Below are 23,292 nucleotides of genomic sequence, written 5' to 3' on the forward strand. Positions count from 1 at the left end.
GTAACAAGCTCCAAGAAACACTAAAATAAAGAAAGAAATACTTAATACTTACTGCTGGTTACTAAGTTACACCACTTATGAGCCCAAAATCAAGTTCAAAATCAATCAAACTTTATTTTAAAATGCTTCATCGGTGACTGATAATAAGACAGATCAAATGTAAACAGTAAAACAATGAGAGTAATGAACATGAGGAATAAAAATTATAAGAGATTTAAAAACTATAATAAAATAAAGTGGAAAAAAAGAGGAAAATAATGTTAAATAAAAGATAAAATATGATTTTACAACATGAACACAATACAATAAAATTAATGGATAAAATAAAGATTATTTTTAAAGTTACCAACATTTCCAGCTGCTCTCAGATGCTCAGCAGACTGTTCCAGCAGCTCAGAGCATGAAGGGCTTTAAAACGGCTGTAATGTGGTCTCTACCTGGTCCTGGTCTGCACTCAGGCCGCAGAGCTCTGGATCCGCATTACAACAGTCCGGCCGACTCATAGAAACGCAAACATTAGTCTCTCAACATGGTTGCACTTTAGCAATATTTTAGAGGTGATAAAAAGCAGATTTGGTGAGAAACCCCTCATGAGCCTTAAAGTTCAAAGACAGCACAGAGGCTCGTCGGCTCTGGGGAAGACCGAGGGAATCTCTCTCTGAGCCTTACATTTCAGTTTTATCCTCAACAAGTCGTCCGTATTAAACAACCAAATATGTCGTTTGACCACGTGACACGACAGAAAGGGGCGTTTAAACCTTTACCTTTAATCTGTCATCAGTTCATTTGTTCATTCTACTGTCTTTCACATTATTTGGTTTTTATTTGTTGTTTTCAAAAGTTACTTTTTATTTGGTTTTAGTCTCGTTTTCATCTTGAAAGAAATGAACTGCTGCTCCAGGAGCTTTCCTCTAGCGCCTCCCTCAGGATGAACTTGACATGTTTAGCTTCATTACTGGTTAGACTAAGAATAAAGAAACCATCAGGATGTTCTGTCCAACAAAAAACTGCAGCCTCTTTTTATTATTTCATTCTTTATATGGATCTTCATCAGCAACAAAAACAGCAAATAATTAAAATCACGTCGATCAGTAAGACAAGAAAAAGCTGAACAAGCCAGATGTAAAGATCAGAAAATAAGTCAAATAACAAACTTGAACAAAAACAGAGAAATTAAGATAGAAACAACAACATACTGTATGTAGGATTCATTAGAGTTTTAGTCTCAGTTCCAGCATCTCTAGCAGGATTCAAGAAGAGTTATAAATCTAAGGAGCAATAAATCGTAGACAGATATAATAAGAGCGTTCTCCGTGTCCCTGTTTGCGTGCAGAAGTGTCGGTGTCCTTCGACAGAGAGTCCTCGGTCACCTTTACGTTCCAGGAGCCTTTTTCGGTGATGCAGAACAGAAGCTCGCAGGCGTCCAGCGTCTCCAGAGAAAGCAGCAGCAGCAGAGCCAGAGAGGACGTGGCCTTCAGCTTCGTCACCTCGCAGAGCCCGGCCATGCTGCTGACCGTCAGCACCTTCAGCCAGCAGTACATCGCTGTCATCCTGGCTCGCAACGGTACGACACATCTGACACCTCACTCTACCATAACCAGAGTCACCGAGGTCTAACTTTTTCCTAAATGTAATAAAAATAATTTAAAAAACAGGCCACATAATAGTCTGTATATACAATACTCCCAATTACAAAGATATAAACGTCTTCAGTGTAGTCATACTAGAATGAATCAGAAAGGGGCACAACATTCAGGCAATTAAACAAAAACGACAAACAGTTTATTAATTAAAAAGGCTTTTGCAGGTTTATACGGAAGCCCTGAGAGGTAAGTGAGAGAAAAAAAATTCTGGTGATTCATTTTCTAAATGGTTTTTTCTCCTGTGTTTATGACTTAAGAACAAAAGGTTTTGCCAGGATAATCCTTTTAAGTTCCTTTTAAGTGTGAAAAACAGGTGGGAAAAAAAGTGTTGGCAGGTGAAATATATATATATATATATATATATATATATATATTTTGTCAGGATCATTTTTCAGTTTGTTGTAATACTCATTTCAGCCCAAAGAGGGTGCTGTGCACCACAGCCCCATGTTCTAAATAGGACTGAAAGCATTCATGTTTTCTTCCAGGTGACAAAAGAAAGACATAACAATAATGTTACATAACTTGCTAATCACACAATTCATGTGTTATGAAGAGTGGAGCAGGCAGAGACTGCAGGCTGAAGAAACTTCTTTATTTTGGAATTGTACAGACAGAAAACCGGGACTAAAATACAACCTGAACCAATCAAACAAACAAGGAACAGGTGGCAAGACACAAGAGCAGGCTGGGAGCTGATAGGCTGAGGGAAACACAAGGAGCTGGGCAGAGCTGACGAGACTGAAACAGGACAGGTGTGGAGGGAAAAGAGGGCCGGGGAGGAGTGCAGGAGGGAAACACAGGCTGCATCCCAAATCTCTTAAATTGCATCCACATTTCCCTCACTTGCGTCTTTTCCTTGCGTCTTAGTCCCTCCCACCGAGAGATGCAAGGAATCAGCTGTCAGTCGGCTTTAACAGCTGTAGAAACTTCTGATGGAGTTTGTGTCTGCACACATGTGCACTGTGTTAACACTAATAAAGGTTCACAGTTATCACCGCTAGAGCAGCTGTTTCCTCTCTGCAGCCTGTTCCCTGTTTAACAAACACATTTATACTGTGTCCTGCTCAGACGCACACGAACCATTTCTACTCGCATGAATGCGTTTATACTATTTATTGATTATTTGTATCTGTATTTCTTGATAATCCTGATAGTGAATTCATCATTCAATAACCCAGAATATCATCATTTCCTCTGAACACTGGAAAATATGTATTTGACTAAATGTTTCAGGGCAAATGGAAACGATGTAACTCGTATCAAACCCGACGCTCAGGAATATTCAGCCTCACATGTGACTGAATGGAAATGACGATAAATGATGTCAAATATAAATGTGTTTAACTGTTATTTTGTTGATCAGACCGACAATTAACAGATTTTTAACTATATGATGAATATATAAATAAAACATAAAACTTTAATCTGTAATCTGTCTCCACTTCGGTATGAAACTGCAGTGATGTATCAGATCAGTCTGATCAGGTGCAGCGTCCAATCAATAACTGATATCCAATAAGGGGGCGTGTCGGCCGATAAAAGACTTCCGTGAAGGCCGTTCTCATGTTTCCTCGCTCCTCGGAGCAGAATAAGAGACTTGGGACGCCTGTCAAAATGGCGCATCAGGAACAACTTCCGGTTCAGGCGAGGAGCGAGGAGACATAAATTAAGAGACTTGAGACGTGACTCTGTTTCCTGGTTCCTCGTCTCCTCCGTCCGTCCTCCTGCCTGCGACCTGGAAATCGATCTCAGCGCGTCATGTTTAAGGATGTCTCGATTCCTAAAACGCATCTGGAGGAGAGAGGAGCGAGGAGGCACAGGTGTATCCTTTGCGGTCTTTTCATCACCTGTGACGTATAAAAGAGGCGACACACAGCTGGAATATACAAACCATTTGTAGTGCTTCACACAATAAAACATATAAAGGATATGTGTGTGTGTGTTAAATAAAATATAACAACGTCTGACATCCCTACATTCTCGTCATATTACGTCACGTTGTGATTTGAATTAAAAGTAAATATATAAGTTGAACACTGTCATGCTCATCTGTCAGAGATCATAAAATACAGCAGCAGGCTGTAACACAACAACGGACAGATGATGCAGCTCTGCCGCAGTTATATTTAATCGACATGACGGCTCCGAAGCGAGGATGTCTCATTTTTGTTGCCTGTTTGTCTCGACTCCTCTCTCCTCGTGTCTCTTCCTCACTTCGAATCAAGGATGTACAAACTGAGAAATGAGAAGAGGGGCAATATGAGAGGCAATATGTATCTTGTGTTTAGAGCTCATGGAGAAATTTAAAGTCACCTGGAAGAAAACACAAATGCTTTTAGTCCTATTCAGAATATGAGGTAGTGGTGCGCTTCAGCCGCTTGTGGCCTGAAATGAGTATTACACCAACAAAAAAGAAAAACTTCCACTTGTTTCACAGATGGAAAAAATAAAAAAGAAACTGAGGAAGAATCCTGGAAAAACCTTCTTTCACCTGTTCGTAAGTCATAAACACAGGAGACAAAACAATATAGATCAGATTTTGAAAAATGGATCACCATCATTTTTTTTTCTCTCACTTGCCTCTCGGGTCTTCCACAATAAATACAATAAATCAAACAGCCTCAACACTTCGACAATCAGGAGAGTAGAGCATGACTCATCGTTATTCAGCTTTATTTATTCAGGAAAACTCACTGAGCTCAAGATGGACAGGATGGTTCACTCACGAAACACATCAAACACACTATTATTATTATTATTATTATTTGAAAGGTTTGCTTCTTATTTCATATTCTGCCCAGCTCAGTCTGTGTCCATGTGCAGGACGTGCTATGGGGTGTTGTTGCTTCAGATTAATGAAGCAGTCACAGATTTGTGTATTTGTGAGTTAGTGAGGGGTTCACTACAATAAACCCCTTATTCCTCATACAGTACCGAATGAATCAACTAAAACACCAAGTCAACACAGACTTGAATGATGACAAATATACAAAGCAACAACATCTGAGCTGAGGAACTGCAGAATCATGGCAGTGAGTCGGCTAATTATCGGCATCATGCTAATGAACTCCCTGGAATGGCTAAAACTCAACAGAATCTCAACAATAAACTTAAATACTAATAGGAAATGTCCTTTACAGGTAAATAATCGATACTTACAGTTACAGTCCACATGGGAGAAACTGGCCCCTTAATTGGCGACTTAATCTGCCCGTCATGGCGCCGCGGTGACTGAGTGACACAGCAGACTCTCTGAGCCTGTCGCTCTCATTTTAGTCCACCAGACAGTCCCTCCAGGGTTTCACACAGTTGTTTTGTGATTTTACGGCCAAAAAGGCTTCATTTTATAGCTGCTTTTCTCAAAAATTGTGATACAATTTGTTTTATCTGCTCTTTTTGCAGTAAAATTGTGGGAATTAGGAAAATAATGTGATTTATAAAGAACTACTGCCAATGAAGAGTCAGATGTAATCATTTCCTGTGCGCTGCCATGAGGTACGTTACCACGACACGAAATGCAACATTGCTCCAAATCACAGCGGTCTGTTCATCTGACTAAATGGGAAGCTCTCGCTAGCCCGCCAGCGCCAGACCAATTCACAAATGCTAATGAGTCTGGAGCCTCACACACAGACCAAAACGCCTCTGGACGCCATTGGATAGAGCTACAACCAATGAGACCAACAAAACCTGTGACTATTTTCCAAATCCTGTTGGAAGTGCAGTAAACACATCTTTCTTGTCAATGAAAAGCTTGAAGTGCAGTTGTTTGTTCTTCTATTAGAGAAAATACACCGTCCGGCTCGATCAATACTGTCACCACGGCGAATTCAACAGACCGCTTCACATCAGTGGCAGCCAAACCCGCCCCCAATTAAATCAACGGTCGTGACCGGGCCAGACTGCCAGAGTCTGGTTCTGATTTCTTTAATTTGTGTTGATAACTGTAATTGCAAAATTGTAATTTCCTGAAGTACAAACATGAAGGAAAATGAGTTTCATGTCCCAAAATGCTACAAATACTAAAACACATACAAAAGGGAAAACACAGTGTGATGAACTGCAGGAAGCAGGAAGGTTCTCATGGTTCTTATTGTTAAGAACCTCTAACTGACTTTATTTTGCTCCAAAACTTGTGAAACCAACCAATCACAGACTGACTAAAAGTCCTTTGTTCTCCGTTGGAAAATACAATCCCCTCTTGCTGCGTGTCATGTAAACTGGAATGCAGTCATTCCTCTTGTACATAAGACAGACACTGACCTATTTAAACAAAAACTTGACCTGATTTCTCTTCTCTGTCTTCTTTTGTTTGATAAAATAGCAATAATCAAGCTGTTGAAGGGTCACTGCACATTAAACAGACATGAGAAGCCACCTGAAGAAACAATCACCTCCGTCTGTTTCAGCTCTGAGCAGCAGACTCCGGTCTCTGTGAACACAGACGGATCAACACTTCATCTCTCCATCAGCATTAATTATACATATACAGTACATCCTATGCTTGTATTTGAGTGTATGTGTGTGTGTGTCAACTTCTCCCCAAATATGACGAACATAAACCGGCCGAAGCAGACGAGACTCCTCGGTCACCAAACGGATTCAGACTGTTAGGAAACGGCATCCCGAATATTCTAGAAAAGGCTTTGATTGATTCGTTATAAGACGCTGATGAAACTGAACAACACTCACCTGATCGTCATTAGCGTCGTCCCGTACGCGTGTGTTCACGTGACACGACGCTGAACCTGTGAGCTGTGACAGAGTTTTATGAGCATTTGATCCTGGTCCAAATGAAATCCTGCCAGATAAACGATTTATTAAAGAGGGATTTTACACTGAAGAACAGAAAAAAGAATATATTTTCACTGAAATGTAATATATGTCAAATAAGAAACATCAATAATAAGGAATCAGTTTAGCTTTGTGGCAGTTCTACCAACTATTATAATTGGATTTTTCTATTTATGTAACATCTGAATCAAACATTATGTGACTCCATGACGTGTGACTGAAAAACCAGCTGTGTAACATTGTTTTTTTCAACGTGGGAATCTGCCCGATGATCTTAGCTGCAATATGCAAAGCAGCAAGAAACCTGCTAAGAATGAAGATGATTGATACTGCAGGCTGACAGGGTTCAATCATCCAGGTATGTTCTGAACGCATCGTCTTTATGAGTGTAATAACCGCTTTAAGCAAGACAGTGTAAATGTCACATCCTGGCATGAGCTCAGTGTTAAGATGGTTTAATATTTCTACTCTTACTGACAGTCCCAACCATTGACCGCATATGAATCTTCCTGCATTTCTGGTTTTATTAGTTGTTTGTTGTTTTGTTATGTTATCCAGTTCTGATTGTGGAATATGGTTCAGTGATGATCAACATCATACAGGACTGCGCACAGGCTGATCTGTGTGTGTGTGTTTGTGTGTGTGTGTCTAGTTCATTCACTGTCCCTCAGGTTGTGGTATGTTGATACATATTAGGCAGCGAGATAAAACCCGGTCTCCTTCTCCCAGACTTTGTTTAAATTTTGAGAGGTTGTTAAGCTCTTTGAGATGAACTTATTAAAGTAAATGTTCCTTATTTCATTGAATGTGCATCATCATGTCTCAGCCTCACCTGTCATGATGTTTTTGTGTTGTCCTTTTTGTGTCCTTGGTGATATTCTGCCAATTCATCATCTTCTCTTCTGATCTACTTTGGCTTTTAGTTTCTTCTCTCCAGGGTTCCAGATAGGTTCCTTTACATTGCGTAATAGTTTGGTTGACTCAGTGCTGGTTGAGCAGTGCTGGTGTGAGACTGGTCAGACTGGTCAGAGTGTGTCCGAGAGGGCCAGTTAGAGTCAGCACCAGCTGACATAGGGGACTCTTTCCTGGGCTCAGCTCTTTGGTTTTGAGGGCTCTGGAGAGGAGGGCTGGATTTAAGGTGATTCAAATTTTGAATGCTCTCTTTTGAATGTTAACTATCAGTGAGTATCTGCTGCTCTATTTGTCGGTGTTCTTCTGTGTACCTGTAAGATTGTGTTGGATGTTTGTCCCGACAGGTTTAGCCATGATGACTTCACTACCATACAGTATGCATCTCAGCAGACTGAGCTCTAGTATGTGGCTTTGGAGTTGATGTGTATTCTGATCTAATCAGTATTTAAGTCAAGCTAGAAGTTGTTGGTCCACTGTGACTTTTCTAGCACCACCATGAGGTTGACTGTTGTGTTTTTCATTGAAATAAAGAGTCCAATTATGTTTGAACTCCTAAACTCTGGGCTCTGCTATGTGTAAAAAGGGCTATATCTCCTACACAGTTCTTTCTATATTGATGTAAACCTACTCAAATTAAAGCTGAGACTCGGCACATCCATTATTTAATTTACAATTGAATGTGCTGAAACACAGAACCTGAAGAACAAGAGCTGTGTAACCGGAGCCTTCACGTGCCTTCATTCTGTCTGTTTTACTGTGCAGCAGCGCGGTGGTCTGCAGTGTTGAGCAGCAACATTCAACAACACGGAGTGAAACCATCCTGAAACACTCCTTATACATGTATTGTTGATGGCAGCTTCTCTTTTGTGTTCAGGGAGTCTGCAGATTTGGTATCACCTGCAGAGGGACAGGAGCCCTGACGTCTTCAGTCCCGCCCTCAGCAGCTTGGCGGACGGACGACTCCACCGAATCAGAATCCACCGGGAGGGCAAACACCTCTACGTACAGGTGAGCAACGGATGCAACAAGTCATCCATGTGGATAGACAGCGAGCACGCCGGTCTGCTGTGAACTGAGTCAGTATGTAATTATTGAAATGATTTATTTAGTTTTTGTCCCAGCTAGTGTCATCTTGGTATTCAGTATTGGTATTTTTATTATTAAATCATAGGAACTAGGGGTGTAACGGTACGAGAACCGTCACAGTATAAAGGTTATGGTTCGGTACATAGGATACGCTCCGTGACCCAAACAATTACTGTCAAAATAGTTTAATAATCCACAGAACAATACTATCTCCGCGCTGAAACGGTACCATGTGTCGTTCAGAACAACGATAAAAACATTTCTAATGTGGTCTGAGAAAAATGTAGTTAAAGTATTACAGTTATATACAGTCAGACCATAAATCAGCATAAAACAGCTGTCAGCAGGTGTCCTGACTCCTTGCAAGAAACACAACTAAACTGTTTCAGTAATAGTAAAAATGCCCAATAAAACATGCAAACGTGAACTTATTCAGACTGTAGGGTGGGATCAGATAATTTGGGACACATTTTTGGTAAAATTATCAGGAGACCATCAAAAAAGCTAGTTACTCACTCCGCTGATGTTTTTATAAGTTATCACGAATCTCTGCAGTATTTCTCTTTTGAAATGATGTTGTAAAGTATTCTTGTTTAGAAACTACAGACCGTCAAACACACCAAAACCCCTTCTGCGTCTTCACCATAGCAACGGTCGCTGAGGATCATGGGTAGGCTAATGTATTTGCTTCCGTTCAAAACTGACAAAAATACTTGATTTCTAAACCAAAATTGCGCCGTCTTTTGAATTTGGTTTTCTGGATTTTCGTTGGGAACAAAAAATAGATAGGAATAGATCACGTGATTTCGTTTTTAGTTTTTGGTTGAAAATGAAAAAAGGAAAAAACCATGTGACTTCCGTTTTTGGTTTCAAACGCAAAAACGAATTAGCTCGATGTCCGCAGACCTGCTCGATATTCAATCCAAAAAGGAATAACGATAAAACGAATCGGCAGAAACCAAAAACGGGCCGGGTTTGATTGGTTTTTCGTTATTTGATTCTGACACCAAAAACGTTTTTTTTATTTTTTTTGTTTTGAAACAAATAACAGATTTACCGTTTTTGGGTTTTTGAATTACAAATGAATTATCCGATGATACCTGGACCCCAAATCTACATTTCATACATTGTTCATTTCCTGACAGTCACGCCGCACGTCCCTCTTCTTCTGCGTTGTCGCTTAATGTTAATTAAACATTGACACCTCAAGTTGTAATAATATCAAATATGGTTTCATAAGAGGAATTCTAATTGTTGATAAATACTGCATATTATTAAACACTTACAAATGTCCTTATATTAGCTAATGACTACATTATAGTGTGTTAATTGAGTTATTAATTTATATACTGATTATATATGATAAATAGGGGGACTTAGTAAAATGTTATCAAATGTAGAATGTGAAGCAAAGGAAACAAACACACAAAACAAAAACATACTTAAAGATACATTTGCGTCTTTGCATCACAGATGTGTATTGAGCTGAGTGTCTGAGTCAGCATGTCAGCGCGGAACAGGAAGCTCTGAAGCACTAAAAAGCTAATTGTGGGCTGATAGCGGTTTGTGTGAAGCAGTCAAGAACATAATCTATAATGTGTCTAAATGTGCTGCTGCTGCCTCGGTTTAGATTTCTTGTAACCGTATTTTTCTTTGATTACTCTCCACTCAACCAGATCGACCAGGACATGGACAGAAAGTACACCCTGTCATCTGATGCAGAGCTGATCTTAATCAGGTCCTTGACATTGGGCAAAGTCACCAGTAAGTCCTCTCGTGATGTGAAGCTCTCCCTGAGAGAAGGTTGAGTCAGCAGAGTGTACCATTTCCCTGCAAACATTTTCTTTCCATTCTTCACAGCTTACTGCACGTCAAGTAATTAGACTTCAGCATCAACGCCGAGGGATATTTAATTTCTGCTGTCACTGCTGTAGCAGTAGATCGGTCTGTAATGGACCACAGAGAGCAACAGTTCAGTCACATAGACAAAGAAGAATGGAGGGGCAAAGAACCTTGAGATTCTTTCAGATGATGAAGAAAGTGGAGACAGAAAAGTTATATTGAGAGAAGTTATATTAATAACCCAGTTTTTAACCAAAAAGTTCCAGGAACTATGGAACCAAAGCAACTAAACTTGGATAAAAAGGGCATTTCCGCTGCAGGAACTTTCTCAGGGGACCAAGAACCCTTTGAAGAAGTCAGGAACTAAACCTGCATTTCGACCGGAGGTACCAGGGACTAAGTGTAGTTCCTGTAAGATAGTTCCAGGTCTAAAAAAATGTCCCTGGTTCGAGGGAGGTTTTACTTTCCAAAGTGCAAGAAATTTAGGGGCAGGGTTTGCAGGGCTGACTGTCACTGATTGGTCAGCTTCAACTTGTGCACTTCTTCGTTCTTAAAACAAGGAAGTACTCTGGAATCGATGTTAGGATGATGGATGGACATTTTCACAGTTATTTGAAGTTAAAAGTGAGAAGTTAGGCTTTGTTGTTGACTTCCTGACTCATTTTGAAGAAGAGTGAGAGAAAAAGAGAGAGAGAGAGAGAGAGGAACGATGTGAGAGCACAGCGGATGAGCAAGTGAATGAGACAGATCAAACTTTATGTTCTGACAGTTTCATGGCATTAACGTCCCTTTGGAGAGACGTCTCTGAGTTTTAATCTCCTTTTCATGCATTCATTCAAACATCAGAGTCATCAACAGTAAATACAGAGAAAAACAGGAAAGACTCTGCGTTGTTGTTTCCTCGTGTTAATGCTGTGTGTCAAACGCCACCGTCCATCATTCTTTAATTCCTCACTGGTCCAGTTTGCGTGATCTACCTGGCCCCTCACATGTGATGGAAACACAAACAGGATAAGTTTAGTTCCTGAGATGAGTTCCTGCAGCTGCTGCTCGTAAGTTCATCTTAAGCCACAAACACAGAAACAAAATGTGGTCATATGGAATTATGTCAAATTATTAAACCAGTAAAATTAGACTGAATGACCAAATAATGTTAGTTTAGCGTAATCTCACTGTAAACTGCGTTAAGGATTGACAGTTATTTTACAGGTTGTGATGTTACAGTCACTTCCTGTTTACATTATTGATTGTTTCTTATTGGACAGCGGCACAGATGTTTCTTAGCAACCAATATACACATCACTGAAGTGGTTACAAGATGAGACATCTTGGTGTAATGGTGCAACCTAATTTTAGTAAATCACTAGTTCGCTTAGGAGTTTACACACAAACTTAGTGCTGGATTTACAACCAGCTGGTGAAACTTTTCAACTGCATCTGAAGAACGATGAGGATGAAGCAGATTAACAACCGTCTTTGTATTCACTGCTGCCCAACTCTGATGTTTCAGTGAAATGAATGAATGAAAAGGAGAGATGAACACTGACAGTTTAATAGTGTGTTGTACAGTTCTGTAATTAGTGATTGGTAGATATATTTCAATAACAGGCGTTACAGTCAAAGTCTGTCTTTATTTCTTTCTTTCTTCCTTTTAGGTGGAAACCTCCCAGAGGAGGTGGTCGGAGCAGGTTCGAAGGGTTTCATCGGCTGCCTCTCCTCAGTCCAGTTTAATCATGTGGCTCCTTTGAAAGCAGCTCTGCTGAATCGTGGAAGCTCACTGGTCACGGTCCGGGGTCCTCTGGTCCAATCAAACTGTGGAGCGCTGGCAGACTCCATCACATCCCACAACCTGCAAGGTAACACACTGACAGACAGTTCAATGAAGTGCAGCTACATTCAGGTGATGTTCCTCTGAGCCGTGAGTCAATCAGCAGCAACGACCACCAGCCTTTCATCCATTTCTGTTGTTTGCTGCTCACCTCTGTAGGCTAACATGTGCTTTTATGACTGGACGGCACAGAACAGTCCTCTGTGATGCTGTTATGAGAGTATTTTTCCACCCAGACTTGGAAAAGAAAATGCAGCAGGGTCAGTATTTATCAAGAGTCTCAAAGTAAAGGAATCAGTCCTAACTGGACAAAAATTCTCAGAGTGACTCTTTTAAAAGTTTACTCAAGCAAAAAAATATCTCTGCCAATATTTAAGAGCTCCAGAGGAGTTCTGGACCTGTGAGCTGCAGGAGACAGTGTTCAGGTCCAGATACAGTGGTAGCACTCCAAAGCATCGCACCCTGCCGGGGTTGGACGCTGAAGCTTCATATTAGCTTCAGATAAACTTTTAAATACATTTTTGCACACATTGTAAGTTCATTATGAAGGGATCTTCTAATGGTCAGTATGAACAGGAGGAATGATTACAGCAAGAAAAACAGCTTTAATGTTCATCTGGACTCCTGACTGTTGTTTTAAGACACATTTGAAAAACTGTGATTTGCCCTTTAATGGAGAAAAAAGTTATTCCGTCAATAATCTATGAAAAATATGCTGCGGTGCAACGAGAGGGAGTAGAGATTGACGGCTGTGACACATTTATAACCATTTACCAGAAAAATTACACCATGTCGCTGTGATTGTGTGTTACTGTGTTTGTATATTTCCTGGATTGTTGTGTGTTGCTCCAGACTGTGATTAACTCCTAAATTCAACACTGGTTTAAAAGTCATAAATATAGACTGTATTCAGCATCCCGAAATCTGATGCAAAAGCAGGGATATATTGAACGCTGTGTGTGAGAGACGCTCGATCACACCTTTAGTCTGTCTTTTGCATCTAGGGAATGTCTGGGGGATAGTCCTGGAGATCAGGCGCTGCATTATTAAACTGATCATTAACAAACTGATCATCAGTTTTATTAAAAGTCACACATAGATAGAAAACTAAAAATGGACACCTTCATGAGTTGTGACGGCTACAAAAGCCATCTTTTTGATTTGCGATTGATACGTTACATATTTCAAGGGAAAGCTGAAATGAAGTATACAGTAAGTGCGAGATGAGAAATATATATGGCGTATATTGTATACTATACTGTATATATGAAACATGTCCATGTGGATTTCAGGAACACAGCCACACAATTTCAAGTCTTGGCTTTTAAAGCAGTGAGAAAATTTGTTGATCATGTGGATCGACTGCTTCTGAAACAATTGTGGATTAATAAATGAAACACACACAACATGATCATCACCACATGGACTGAATGAAGAGTTAAACCTCAGGTTGTTTCTTACAAGCTCAGTTTAACTTTGATCATTCAGATTTGATACACGTATTTGGAAATCACACTGGAATTTTATTCATTGTTTAGAGATTGATGGTCTTTTGTCTGCGTTGATTTGTTTTTGATTAAACCAAAAGATGGTGCTACATTGTAAAGTACTGTGTAATTTGTGCTATATTAATAAACTCATGTGTAAAGCAAAGAACAGCTGACACAGATGATGATTATCCTTTTTTTTTTTAAAATCATTTTGACACTAAACAAAAAATACAGATAATACAAATTGAAACAAAAACTAAACAGAACAAACACAGAAAGAAAACAGTGTTCAGCTACCGAATCAAAGGCAGTTAGTAAGGGCAAACCTGACACCCTGTAACAATATTCCTTTATATTTCATTAACTAGCACCCCAATGAGGCCAGATTAAGCTAGTTGTGATTTTAAAATTAGTCTCTCTGGCGATCAAAATGTTGAAAAGAAGCTTTGTGCACTCTCTGGTCTGTGTTCTCCTCTAGTTACATAAAATGAGCCTGTTACTGCAGAACAGCCCTTATTTATTCAGATTATATAGACTATACAGATTCTCATCCACTGAGCATGTGCTGAGGTAAATATATCCACAGAACATTAGTGAGATGTCAACTGGAGACCTTTAAATACTTCATGGCATCCAGCAGCAACTTTCTGTGAATGCTGCAGTGTCACATATATGGATTTTTATGTGTGTTTTGCTGGATTTTTATTCATTTTTCTAGATACACTCCGAGCATACTCTGTCTTTTGTTATTGTTTTCATTGAGTGACCACTAGTGGCTGAAATGACATATTGCGGATTTAATGGAAAGAAAAGAAAATAACAGTAACCCATAAAAAAGGATCTGGACCTCATTTCTTATGTGTTTCAGTTGCTGTTTTTACACTTTTTTACACTGAAAAACAATTCACACCTGTGCAATAATCATGCTGTTTAATCAGCATCTTGAAATGCCACTCCTGTCATCTTGGCAAAGGAGAAGTGCTCACTAACATGGAATTAAACAAATTTGTGAACGAAATTTGAGAGAAATAAGTCTTTTGTGTGCATAGAAAAAATCTTTGATCTTTTATTTCAACTCATGAAAAATGGGAGCAAAAACAAATGTGTTGCGTTTATATTTTTGTTCAGTGTAATAAGTTTTTAATTTGCAAACTCAGTCCTGAATAAAAGAGTAAAAATCATTCATCCATTCAACGTCCTCTTCAAAAGTGCCTCAATGATTGTCTGAGAGATGCTGCACAGCTTTGACACGTGTAGACATGTTTACAATCTGTGACATTATTACGTTTCAGGAACAATGAATTTCTCACCTCTGCTTCTACAGATCAATCTGCAACGACAAATAAAGAAAAAGAGCAGCGCGGCGGTGAAACCCAGAACGACGTGGCTGTAATAGCAGGTCCGTTTTCCTCTTTTGTGCTAATTTATGTGGCTTTTAATGATTGAAAATGTGTCCCAGCTGTTTTTTATTTGTCATGTTGTTCTGTCCTAATTATTCCCTCTGGTCTGTTAGAGCTCATGTACATTAATTTATTTCATTTAACCTTTTATATTTATAAACCAGGACCTGTTTAAAGCAATTCAGTAGTAAAAAGTGTGACTTCATGTGACTTACAGCAAATATAACTTTTAAGAGATCTTTCTGAAGGATGGATCGATCCTACATCTGCCTTACTGTATAGTATTTTTAACAAATCCTCCCAGTTTATTCAGTGGTTTGTTATTCTTGAAGAAATATATGATTATAATTGTTGTAAACTGTTGAGTTCTTGTTCCTGTATTGAAAATCAATCCCAGAGATGAATGCCGGTCATAGTTAAGCCTGCAAAGTAAAGAGTCTGATGCCTGCATGAATCTAAAACATGTGGACTGAATGAGAGTTTTTCTTGCTATAAGGTGAAAACATTTCTTCAGATGGATATAAAACGAGACATCTGGTTTCAGTTTCTTTGCAAAGTTTTCAATGTGAAAGATGTTTGTCATTCAAGATATTCCAAGATATTTGTATACAAAAGACTGTTTCTGAATCAATGAAGTTTTAATCAGTCAAACTTCGTGTAGCACCTTTCACACCAGTTAGTGCTTCACAGATAACACAAGCCGATAATAAGACAGAACAAATGTAGACAGTAAAGAGTAAAATGAAGAAATACAAATTATGAAAATAATAATAAAATAGATGAAATAAAAACAAGATTAAAAAACATGATAAAATAGATATAAAAACAAAATCACTAAGAGCGGGGGAAATATTAATAATAATAAAATACAGTTTTACAACATGAAAACAATAGAATAAGTCAAAATAAAATAAATCCTGTAAATAATTCTTAATCAAAAGCCAGGCTAAAGTTTACGTTTAAAGATATCAACACTTCCAGCTGCTCTCAGATTAAAGATGCTAAATAAGATTTCATACTCCACACTCATCAGCAGCAGCATATCATTGTAATCCTAATGTCTCTGTGTCAGTAGTGTGTTATCGGTGCTCTGTTAGCTAGCAAACTAACTGGGACTCGTATGACTAAGTATGAATTCAGTGCTAACGTTGAGCTAACGTTTGTTTAAATAAATCTACTACTTCTTTCATGATACACGATTTTTTTGTTTTTTGTGCGTTTAAGATTAATTTTAATTAATATAATAATAACTGAAATGTGTGAAATGCAGGACACATTATGTTTCAAAACCTTGGTTTCAAAACATTTAAAAAAAGGATAATTACTTGATTATTTGATACTATGCAAGTATTTGTACTTGAACTTGGACTGACCCTGCTGATGTGTATGTGCTGGCTGCTCCTCAGGTGTGGTGACGGCGGTGGTGTTCATCATGCTGTGTATCGTCGCCGTGGTGACCCGTTTCCTGTACCAACGGCGGAGCCAGGCGAGTGACAGCAACGCCACGGAGAAGGAGCAACGACACAGTGTGGAGGCCGGATACAGGACAGAGATGCACCTCCACACCTCCGTCAGAGACAACATGAAGGAGTACTACATCTGAATACACACAGTACTACATCTGACAACAGGAAGGAGTGCTACATCTGAGTACACGAAGAACTGCATCTTCACGCCTACATCTGACTACTCCATGAAGTCAGATGTAGGTGTGCTACATCTCACTACACAATGGAGTACTGACAACATGAATAACAACTAGGAGTACAGAGTACTACACCTGACTAAATTAAGGAGTTCTACACTTGACAGCAACAAGTTCTGTGTCTGAAGGAGTCTCACTACCTGAAGTAGTACTACATTCAACTACACAGAGTAATAGAGGACTACAGGACTAAATTAAAATACATGAAAGAGTACTACATCTGACATCATGAAAGAGTACTACATCTGACATCTTGAAAGAGTACTACATCTGACATCATGAAAGAGTACTACATCTGACATCATGAAAGAGTACTACATCTAACATCATGAAAGAGTACTACATCTGACAGCATGAAAGAGTACTACATCTGACAGCATGAAGGACAGTTGGATCAGACTAAAGTAAGAAGTTTTGCATCATCTGACATCCCAAAGGAGTACTACATCTGACATCCCAAAGGAGTACTACATCCGACATCCCAAAGGAGTACTACACCCGACATCCCAAAGGAGTACTTCATCTGACATCCCAAAGGAGTACTACACCCGACATCCCAAAGGAGTACTACATCTGACTACATGAAGGAGCACTACTTCTGACATCTTGAAGGAGTACTACATCTGACTACATGAAGGAGTACCACATCTTACTAAACTAGTTAGTAGTTCTACTGTGTCTGAAAGAGTCTGACCACAGGAAGGAGTACTACTCTGTCTACATGTAGTACTACATCCAACTACACAGAGTACATCTGACAACATGAAGGATGATTGGATCAGAATGAGTACTACATGCAACTACACGAAGGGGTACTACATCTCAAAGGAGTACTACATCTGACTAAATTAGGAAGTTCCAATTTAGTTCTACGATGTCTGAAGGAGTCTGATTACATGAAGGAGTACTACATCTGTCTACATGAAGGAGTACTACATCTGTCTACATGAAGGAGTACTACATTAGACTTCATAAAGGAGTACTACATCTGTCTACATGAAGGAGTACTACATTAGACTTCATAAGGGAGTACTACATCTGTCTACATGAAGGAGTACTACATCTGTCTACATGAGGGAGTACTACAGCTGTGTACTGCTCCCACATGCGGGCTGACAGGTGGATGCTTAGAACACAGAAGTGTGAACTGAACACCTGCACGTTGACCAGGTACACTGCGAGCACCTGTTGGCCTTCCTGTTGTGTGAACACTGAAGCAGAAACACAGAGGGATGGAGTCTCTACAGGTGTGTTTGATGGAGCCACTGTGGTTTTAAAGCCTCAGAAGAAGAAGAAGAAGACGAAGAAGAAGAAGAAGCACCTCCTGAATGTGCACAACATTTTGTTAGTAACTCTCCAAATGCTGAATATTTCCACATTTCTGTGGAATACGCTCAATGATACTTGCAAGTCAAGAAACGTAGGCCAGGCCTGTAAGATATGCGCACATTCGCTGCCGTCTTTGTTCTTTTAGTGTGGTGGTGCGTGTTGTGGTGTTAGCAGGGAAGGGGGACAGGGGGCCAATACTGCCTACTGTACGAGTGCCTCAAGTTTTTATTTCTACATTTTGGAGCTTTTCTGGAGTAACTGGCATCAAGGAAATCTCATTTCCATCAGCAGGAGCTTGTTATCTTTCAGTTCTGCAGCCCACAGTAGATGAAAACTCAAAGCAGATGGAAGAAAGTGGATTTTTGAATTGCCCAGTAGCTCAACCACAACATCAGCCATCTGATAATGAGGCAATGTGCGAAATGTTTCTTTCTCTAAGTTTATGGCACCGTCCTGTTTGAAGTAGTACGAAAATTAATAAACCAAGAAAATTCATTAAATCCAATATTACTATAAAGGACCAGTGTGTGAGATTTAGTGGCATCTAGTGGTGAGGTGGCAAACTGCAACCAACTGAATATCCCCCCCACTAGAGCCAGTGTTTGGTTTGTCTGTTCAGGGATACTGTAGAAACATGGCGGTGCAACATGGTTGGCTCCAGGGAAGAGGACCCGCCCCCTATGTAAAGATAAAGGGCTCATTCTAAGGTAACAAAAACACAACAATTCTTATTTAAGGTGATTATACACAAATTAAAACATACTTATGAATATCATACTCCATGTCTGCCAAGTCCGTTCTGCTAGATGCCACTAAATTCTACACACTGCACTTTTAAGTCAGAGGTGTATGCATTTTTGAAATGACCCAGGCCAAGAAGCCACCCTGGCCACATGGTCACCTGGAATTACCTGTTCATTAATCATTTATATATAGATTTATTTGGATCAATATACAGGTGAATATCTATATTTGAAATTGAAAATAATTTCGGTCTTCAATTGGTAACACAGACAATTATATACGTATATACATATACATACATGCACATAAAAAAGGCAATTACTCAAATACCACAGTTGGAGATATATTTGTATGTATATGTGTGTGTGTGTGTGTGTGTGTGTGTGTGTGTGTGTGTGTGTATACATACATATATATGTACACACACACACACACACACACACACACACACACACACATATATATATACACGTATATGTATATGTATGTATTATGTATGTATACAGTCCAGACGTAAGTATTTGGATAGTTACACAGTGTTTGTTCTTCGGGCTCTGTGCTTCAGAACATTCAATTGTAATCAAATACTGGATACTACATTAAAGTGCCATATCTCAGCTTTAATTTGAGTAGGTTTACATCAATATAGAAAGAACTGTATAGGAGATATAGCCCTTTTTACACATAAAGCCCAAAGTTTAGGGGTTTAAATGTAATTGGACAGATACACCTGAAGTCAAACAAAATGATCATATTTAATGTTTAGTGTAAAATCCTTTGCAGCCGCAGACATCAGTAGACAGTTTGTATATATGCCCGAGCCATAACAGAAGCCCCAGCATGTTTGACAGATGAGGTGCTATGCTTTGGCTTTCAATTTCCTCTTTCCATCATTTTGATAGAAGTTGATTTTTGTTTCATCAGTCCATAGAACTTTGTTTTTGTGAACTGCAGCCTGCCTTTCTGTGTTTGAGGCTTACCAGGGGTTTGCATGTTGTGCTGAATCCTCTGAGGTTCTGGTCATCAAGTCTTCTCTTGATCATTGACTATCAAACATGTCCACCTACATTCTGGAGAGCATTCTTGTGTGAACACTGTCATAAAGGGCTTTTTCTTCACTGTGTAAATGAATTTCTGCTCATCCACACGGCTTGTGCTCCTCAGTGTTCCACCTTGTTTGACATTTTTTTCCATGTGCACCTGCAAACCAACTACTTTTGATATCTCTGATAAATGTTTGCTTTCTTTTTTACTCCTCATGTCGACAGCTCCATCTCAATCTAAATGACAACTCTCAATTAACTCTGAGCCAGGTGTGAGCTCTTTTGTGCTGCACTAATGTTGAAGCAACACGCAGCTGCCCAACAAACATTTAGTAGCCAAGTGTCCAATTACTTTTGAACCCAGAAACTTTGGGCTCTATGTGTAAAAAGGGCAATATCTCCCCCACAGTTCTTTCTATATTGATGTAAACCTACTCAAATTAAAGCTGAGACTTGGCACTTTAATGTAATATCCATTACTTTATTTACAATTGAATGTTTTGAAGCATGAAGCCTGAAGAACAAAAACTGTGTAACTGTCCAAATACTTACTGTCTGGACTGTGTATATTAAATATAAACCTATGTACATACATATACACACACAGCTCTGCCATGAATTCTACTTTTATGTACCTTACACATTTTTAGTTTTCGGTGATTCTACTTTGTGTTTATTATGGTGGTTCTGGTGGTGGCAGTGTGTGCTGGACGACATTAAATACACTCAATATACTGCAGTCCAGTACAACACCATAACCTACTGCAAAACTTTGTAAAAGTAGAATTTGTGAGTGTACATTATAATATATAATGTATAATGTTTATAGATTAGTGGCACACAGTAAGAAGGCACTGGGTGAGTGTTACAATAGCGACCTCGAGCCTTTGGATCCTACCTATTATCTGTCTCAAGATGTAATAATCTTCAGTAACAATGAATTGAATGCATACCTCTCAAGTTTTTTTTTTCAACGACTCATATCATGTTATTACTTCCCAATTAATGATTTGTACAACTGCAGTTTTATTAGGGGTATATTGTAAAGATGTATAATTTAATAATTAAAGTGAATATATTCTTATCAATCTGTTGTAACATTGATTTACTTGTGGTTACAGAAAAATAAGATTTTGCACGATATGGCCAAAAGAATGTGGTCTGGATCTGTTTTTCCTGGTTTGGGCCTCTTAGTTCCAGTGAAGGGAAATCTTAATTTTGCACCATGCAAAGATATTCTAGACAGCAGTGTTTAAACTTTGTGTCAGCAGTTTGTGTTTGTCTCTTTCCTGTTTCCACATGACACACAGCTGCTCCATAAAGAAATGCTTTTCCCAGTTTGGTGTGGAACAACTTGACTGATCTGCACAGTGCCCTGACCTCAACATCTTTGGGATAAACTGGAACCAAGTTTGGATCATCAGCGGGGCACAGTGGGCCCCAGACTCCCAGGGACCCCAAAAGCCCAAGATTATTCCACATCATTTGGGTCTACAAAATCTAGTTTGAAGACTTTAAAGTGGACCTATTATGCTAATTTCCATCTCTATATTTTTATTCTGGGACTCCACAAGAGCAGCTTTGCATGATTCACAGTTCAAAAACCTCCTTATTTATCTTATATTGGCCCTTTATACAGCCCCTCAGTTCAGCCTCTGTCTGAAATGGGTGGTTTTAGCTCCTGTCTCTTTAAGGTCCCCCTCCCGATGAGCCCACTCTGTTCTGATTGGCCAGCTTCAGGAAGCCCGCCAGAGGCATGTTAAGTTACTGTCGATGCAAACCCAACATTTTCCTGCTATTATGTTATATTCCTGATAATTGGAGCTGTTTGATCAGCAGATCAATTAGAAATTAAAGCTGCGAGCAGCGTTGGTTGGGACCTCGCACTCTGGCCCATCGGGATCAGATCATTTTGCTTTTTAAAAATGAGGGATATTTATTACAAGTGTGGTGTGCTTTTATTTTGAAAGATTGATTGACATGTGTACTGTCAGGTGTGTAGAGACAATAAGTAACTGTAGCTGGACACAGAAAAATACTCATATATTTGAATGGAGAGTGTGAGTGAACCCACACCTTTTTGAACATTTACTGCTTCCACATAGTTTTAGATACAAACTTCATTTGAACTTTAAATGAGTCACGAGACTTTGACCTACAAATCTTGACTTTACATGTTTTTTCTATCTTTTCCTGTTTTTGAGATATTAGAGTGTGAGTTTTAAAGTCTTTTCTTGCTCCTCCTGTGATTTTATAATGAGTGTGTATTGCGGAATGTTTCACAGCACTGAGGGAGTGACATCACCAGGAGCAGTTGGAGAGGAGGATTTTAGAGTACGCTTCTTGTGAAATATCCACATAAATCCCATAACTTTGGCCAAATTTTACATTAAAAATCATATTTTAGTAGGAAATTTAATGGCGAATCCATTGATACAGGTTTGAAAGTGGTCAGACTTATAGTTTAGACGTCAGCAGCCTCTGTTTGACACAAAGTTCATGCCCATAGATTGCCTCCCTATTGTTTTACATTTTAAGGTGTGATGTGGCACTTCCAGGGCTTATAAAATACAAACCATTCAAGTTATTACAAAGTTTTTAACAACTTTTTTCAGCATAGTGTCAGAAGTCATCTATTAAAATGTGAAGCTGATACCATTAACACCCTCGGAGGAGATAGCATTTGTTCGGGGGCCAAAATTGGGTCAAAGTCTTATTTTGAAAGTCTAATTGCAGACTTCCTGTTGGATTTAGGTCAGGGGTGTCAGTGTATGATTTGTGGGTCTTGGTGAGATGAATAATTTAGTTTTGGTTTGATCTCTCTATGACATTCCTACGGGTCATGGCGGCCATTTTAGTTACATAGGTGGCACTACAGAGCACATTTTGGCACTTTGGGGGTTCATTTTTACATTTTATCAAATTTTTCACCAGACCTGATGCGCATGCCAAATTTGGTGAGTTTTTGAGTATGTTTAGGGGGTCAAATTTAGGGTTTAAGTGGCGTAATAATAAAGAAAGAAACAAACAAACAAACACACGAAAAACAGTAGGGTCCTCACTGTGTCTGCTGCTACAACCCATGACTGCAAACCAACCAATCAGGATACAACATGAAATGAATGCACTAGCTGGTGTGACATTTGATAAGTGCAATTTTTAAAATAATGTTTAAAGGGCATTCTCTTTAATACATCCACACACAAAAGCCAAAATGATGAAAGTGAAATGGAAAAGAAGTTTGTGTGACTTTGCTGCATTTTCAAACATCAGAACTGCAGATGGATGAGGAGCTCTGCTTTAATTTACTTTTTTTCTATTTACATCGTAGTGCTGTGATTCACCATGCATTCATCTCACAATCTGACAAATTGATTTTGTACAGTCTCACACAGATTGTGACCAAGATTTTATTATAGCGCATTATGCACCATATGACATGCAATAAACATACCCCACCATTGTTGTCACAC

The 23,292-nt window shown here is 39.1% G+C and overlaps 1 protein-coding gene across 1 annotated transcript in view; it reads left to right on the top strand.

Annotated features, from left to right (window-relative positions):
- The window catches only part of LOC121906955 (contactin-associated protein-like 5), a 111,906-nt gene extending 93,142 nt beyond the window's left edge, over nucleotides 1–18,764 (top strand). The window contains exons 19-24 of the mRNA XM_042426214.1: nucleotides 1,334–1,564; nucleotides 8,227–8,360; nucleotides 10,115–10,202; nucleotides 11,936–12,136; nucleotides 14,923–14,997; nucleotides 16,405–18,764. Of these exons, the coding sequence (XP_042282148.1) occupies nucleotides 1,334–1,564; nucleotides 8,227–8,360; nucleotides 10,115–10,202; nucleotides 11,936–12,136; nucleotides 14,923–14,997; nucleotides 16,405–16,601 (926 nt within the window). The 3' untranslated portion in view covers nucleotides 16,602–18,764. The remainder of the gene's footprint in view (nucleotides 1–1,333; nucleotides 1,565–8,226; nucleotides 8,361–10,114; nucleotides 10,203–11,935; nucleotides 12,137–14,922; nucleotides 14,998–16,404) is intronic.
- Nucleotides 18,765–23,292: the final 4,528 nt, after the last annotated feature.

The sequence above is a fragment of the Thunnus maccoyii genome, chromosome 11 (genome assembly GCF_910596095.1).
Source record: "Thunnus maccoyii chromosome 11, fThuMac1.1, whole genome shotgun sequence".
Taxonomy (NCBI): domain Eukaryota; kingdom Metazoa; phylum Chordata; class Actinopteri; order Scombriformes; family Scombridae; genus Thunnus; species Thunnus maccoyii.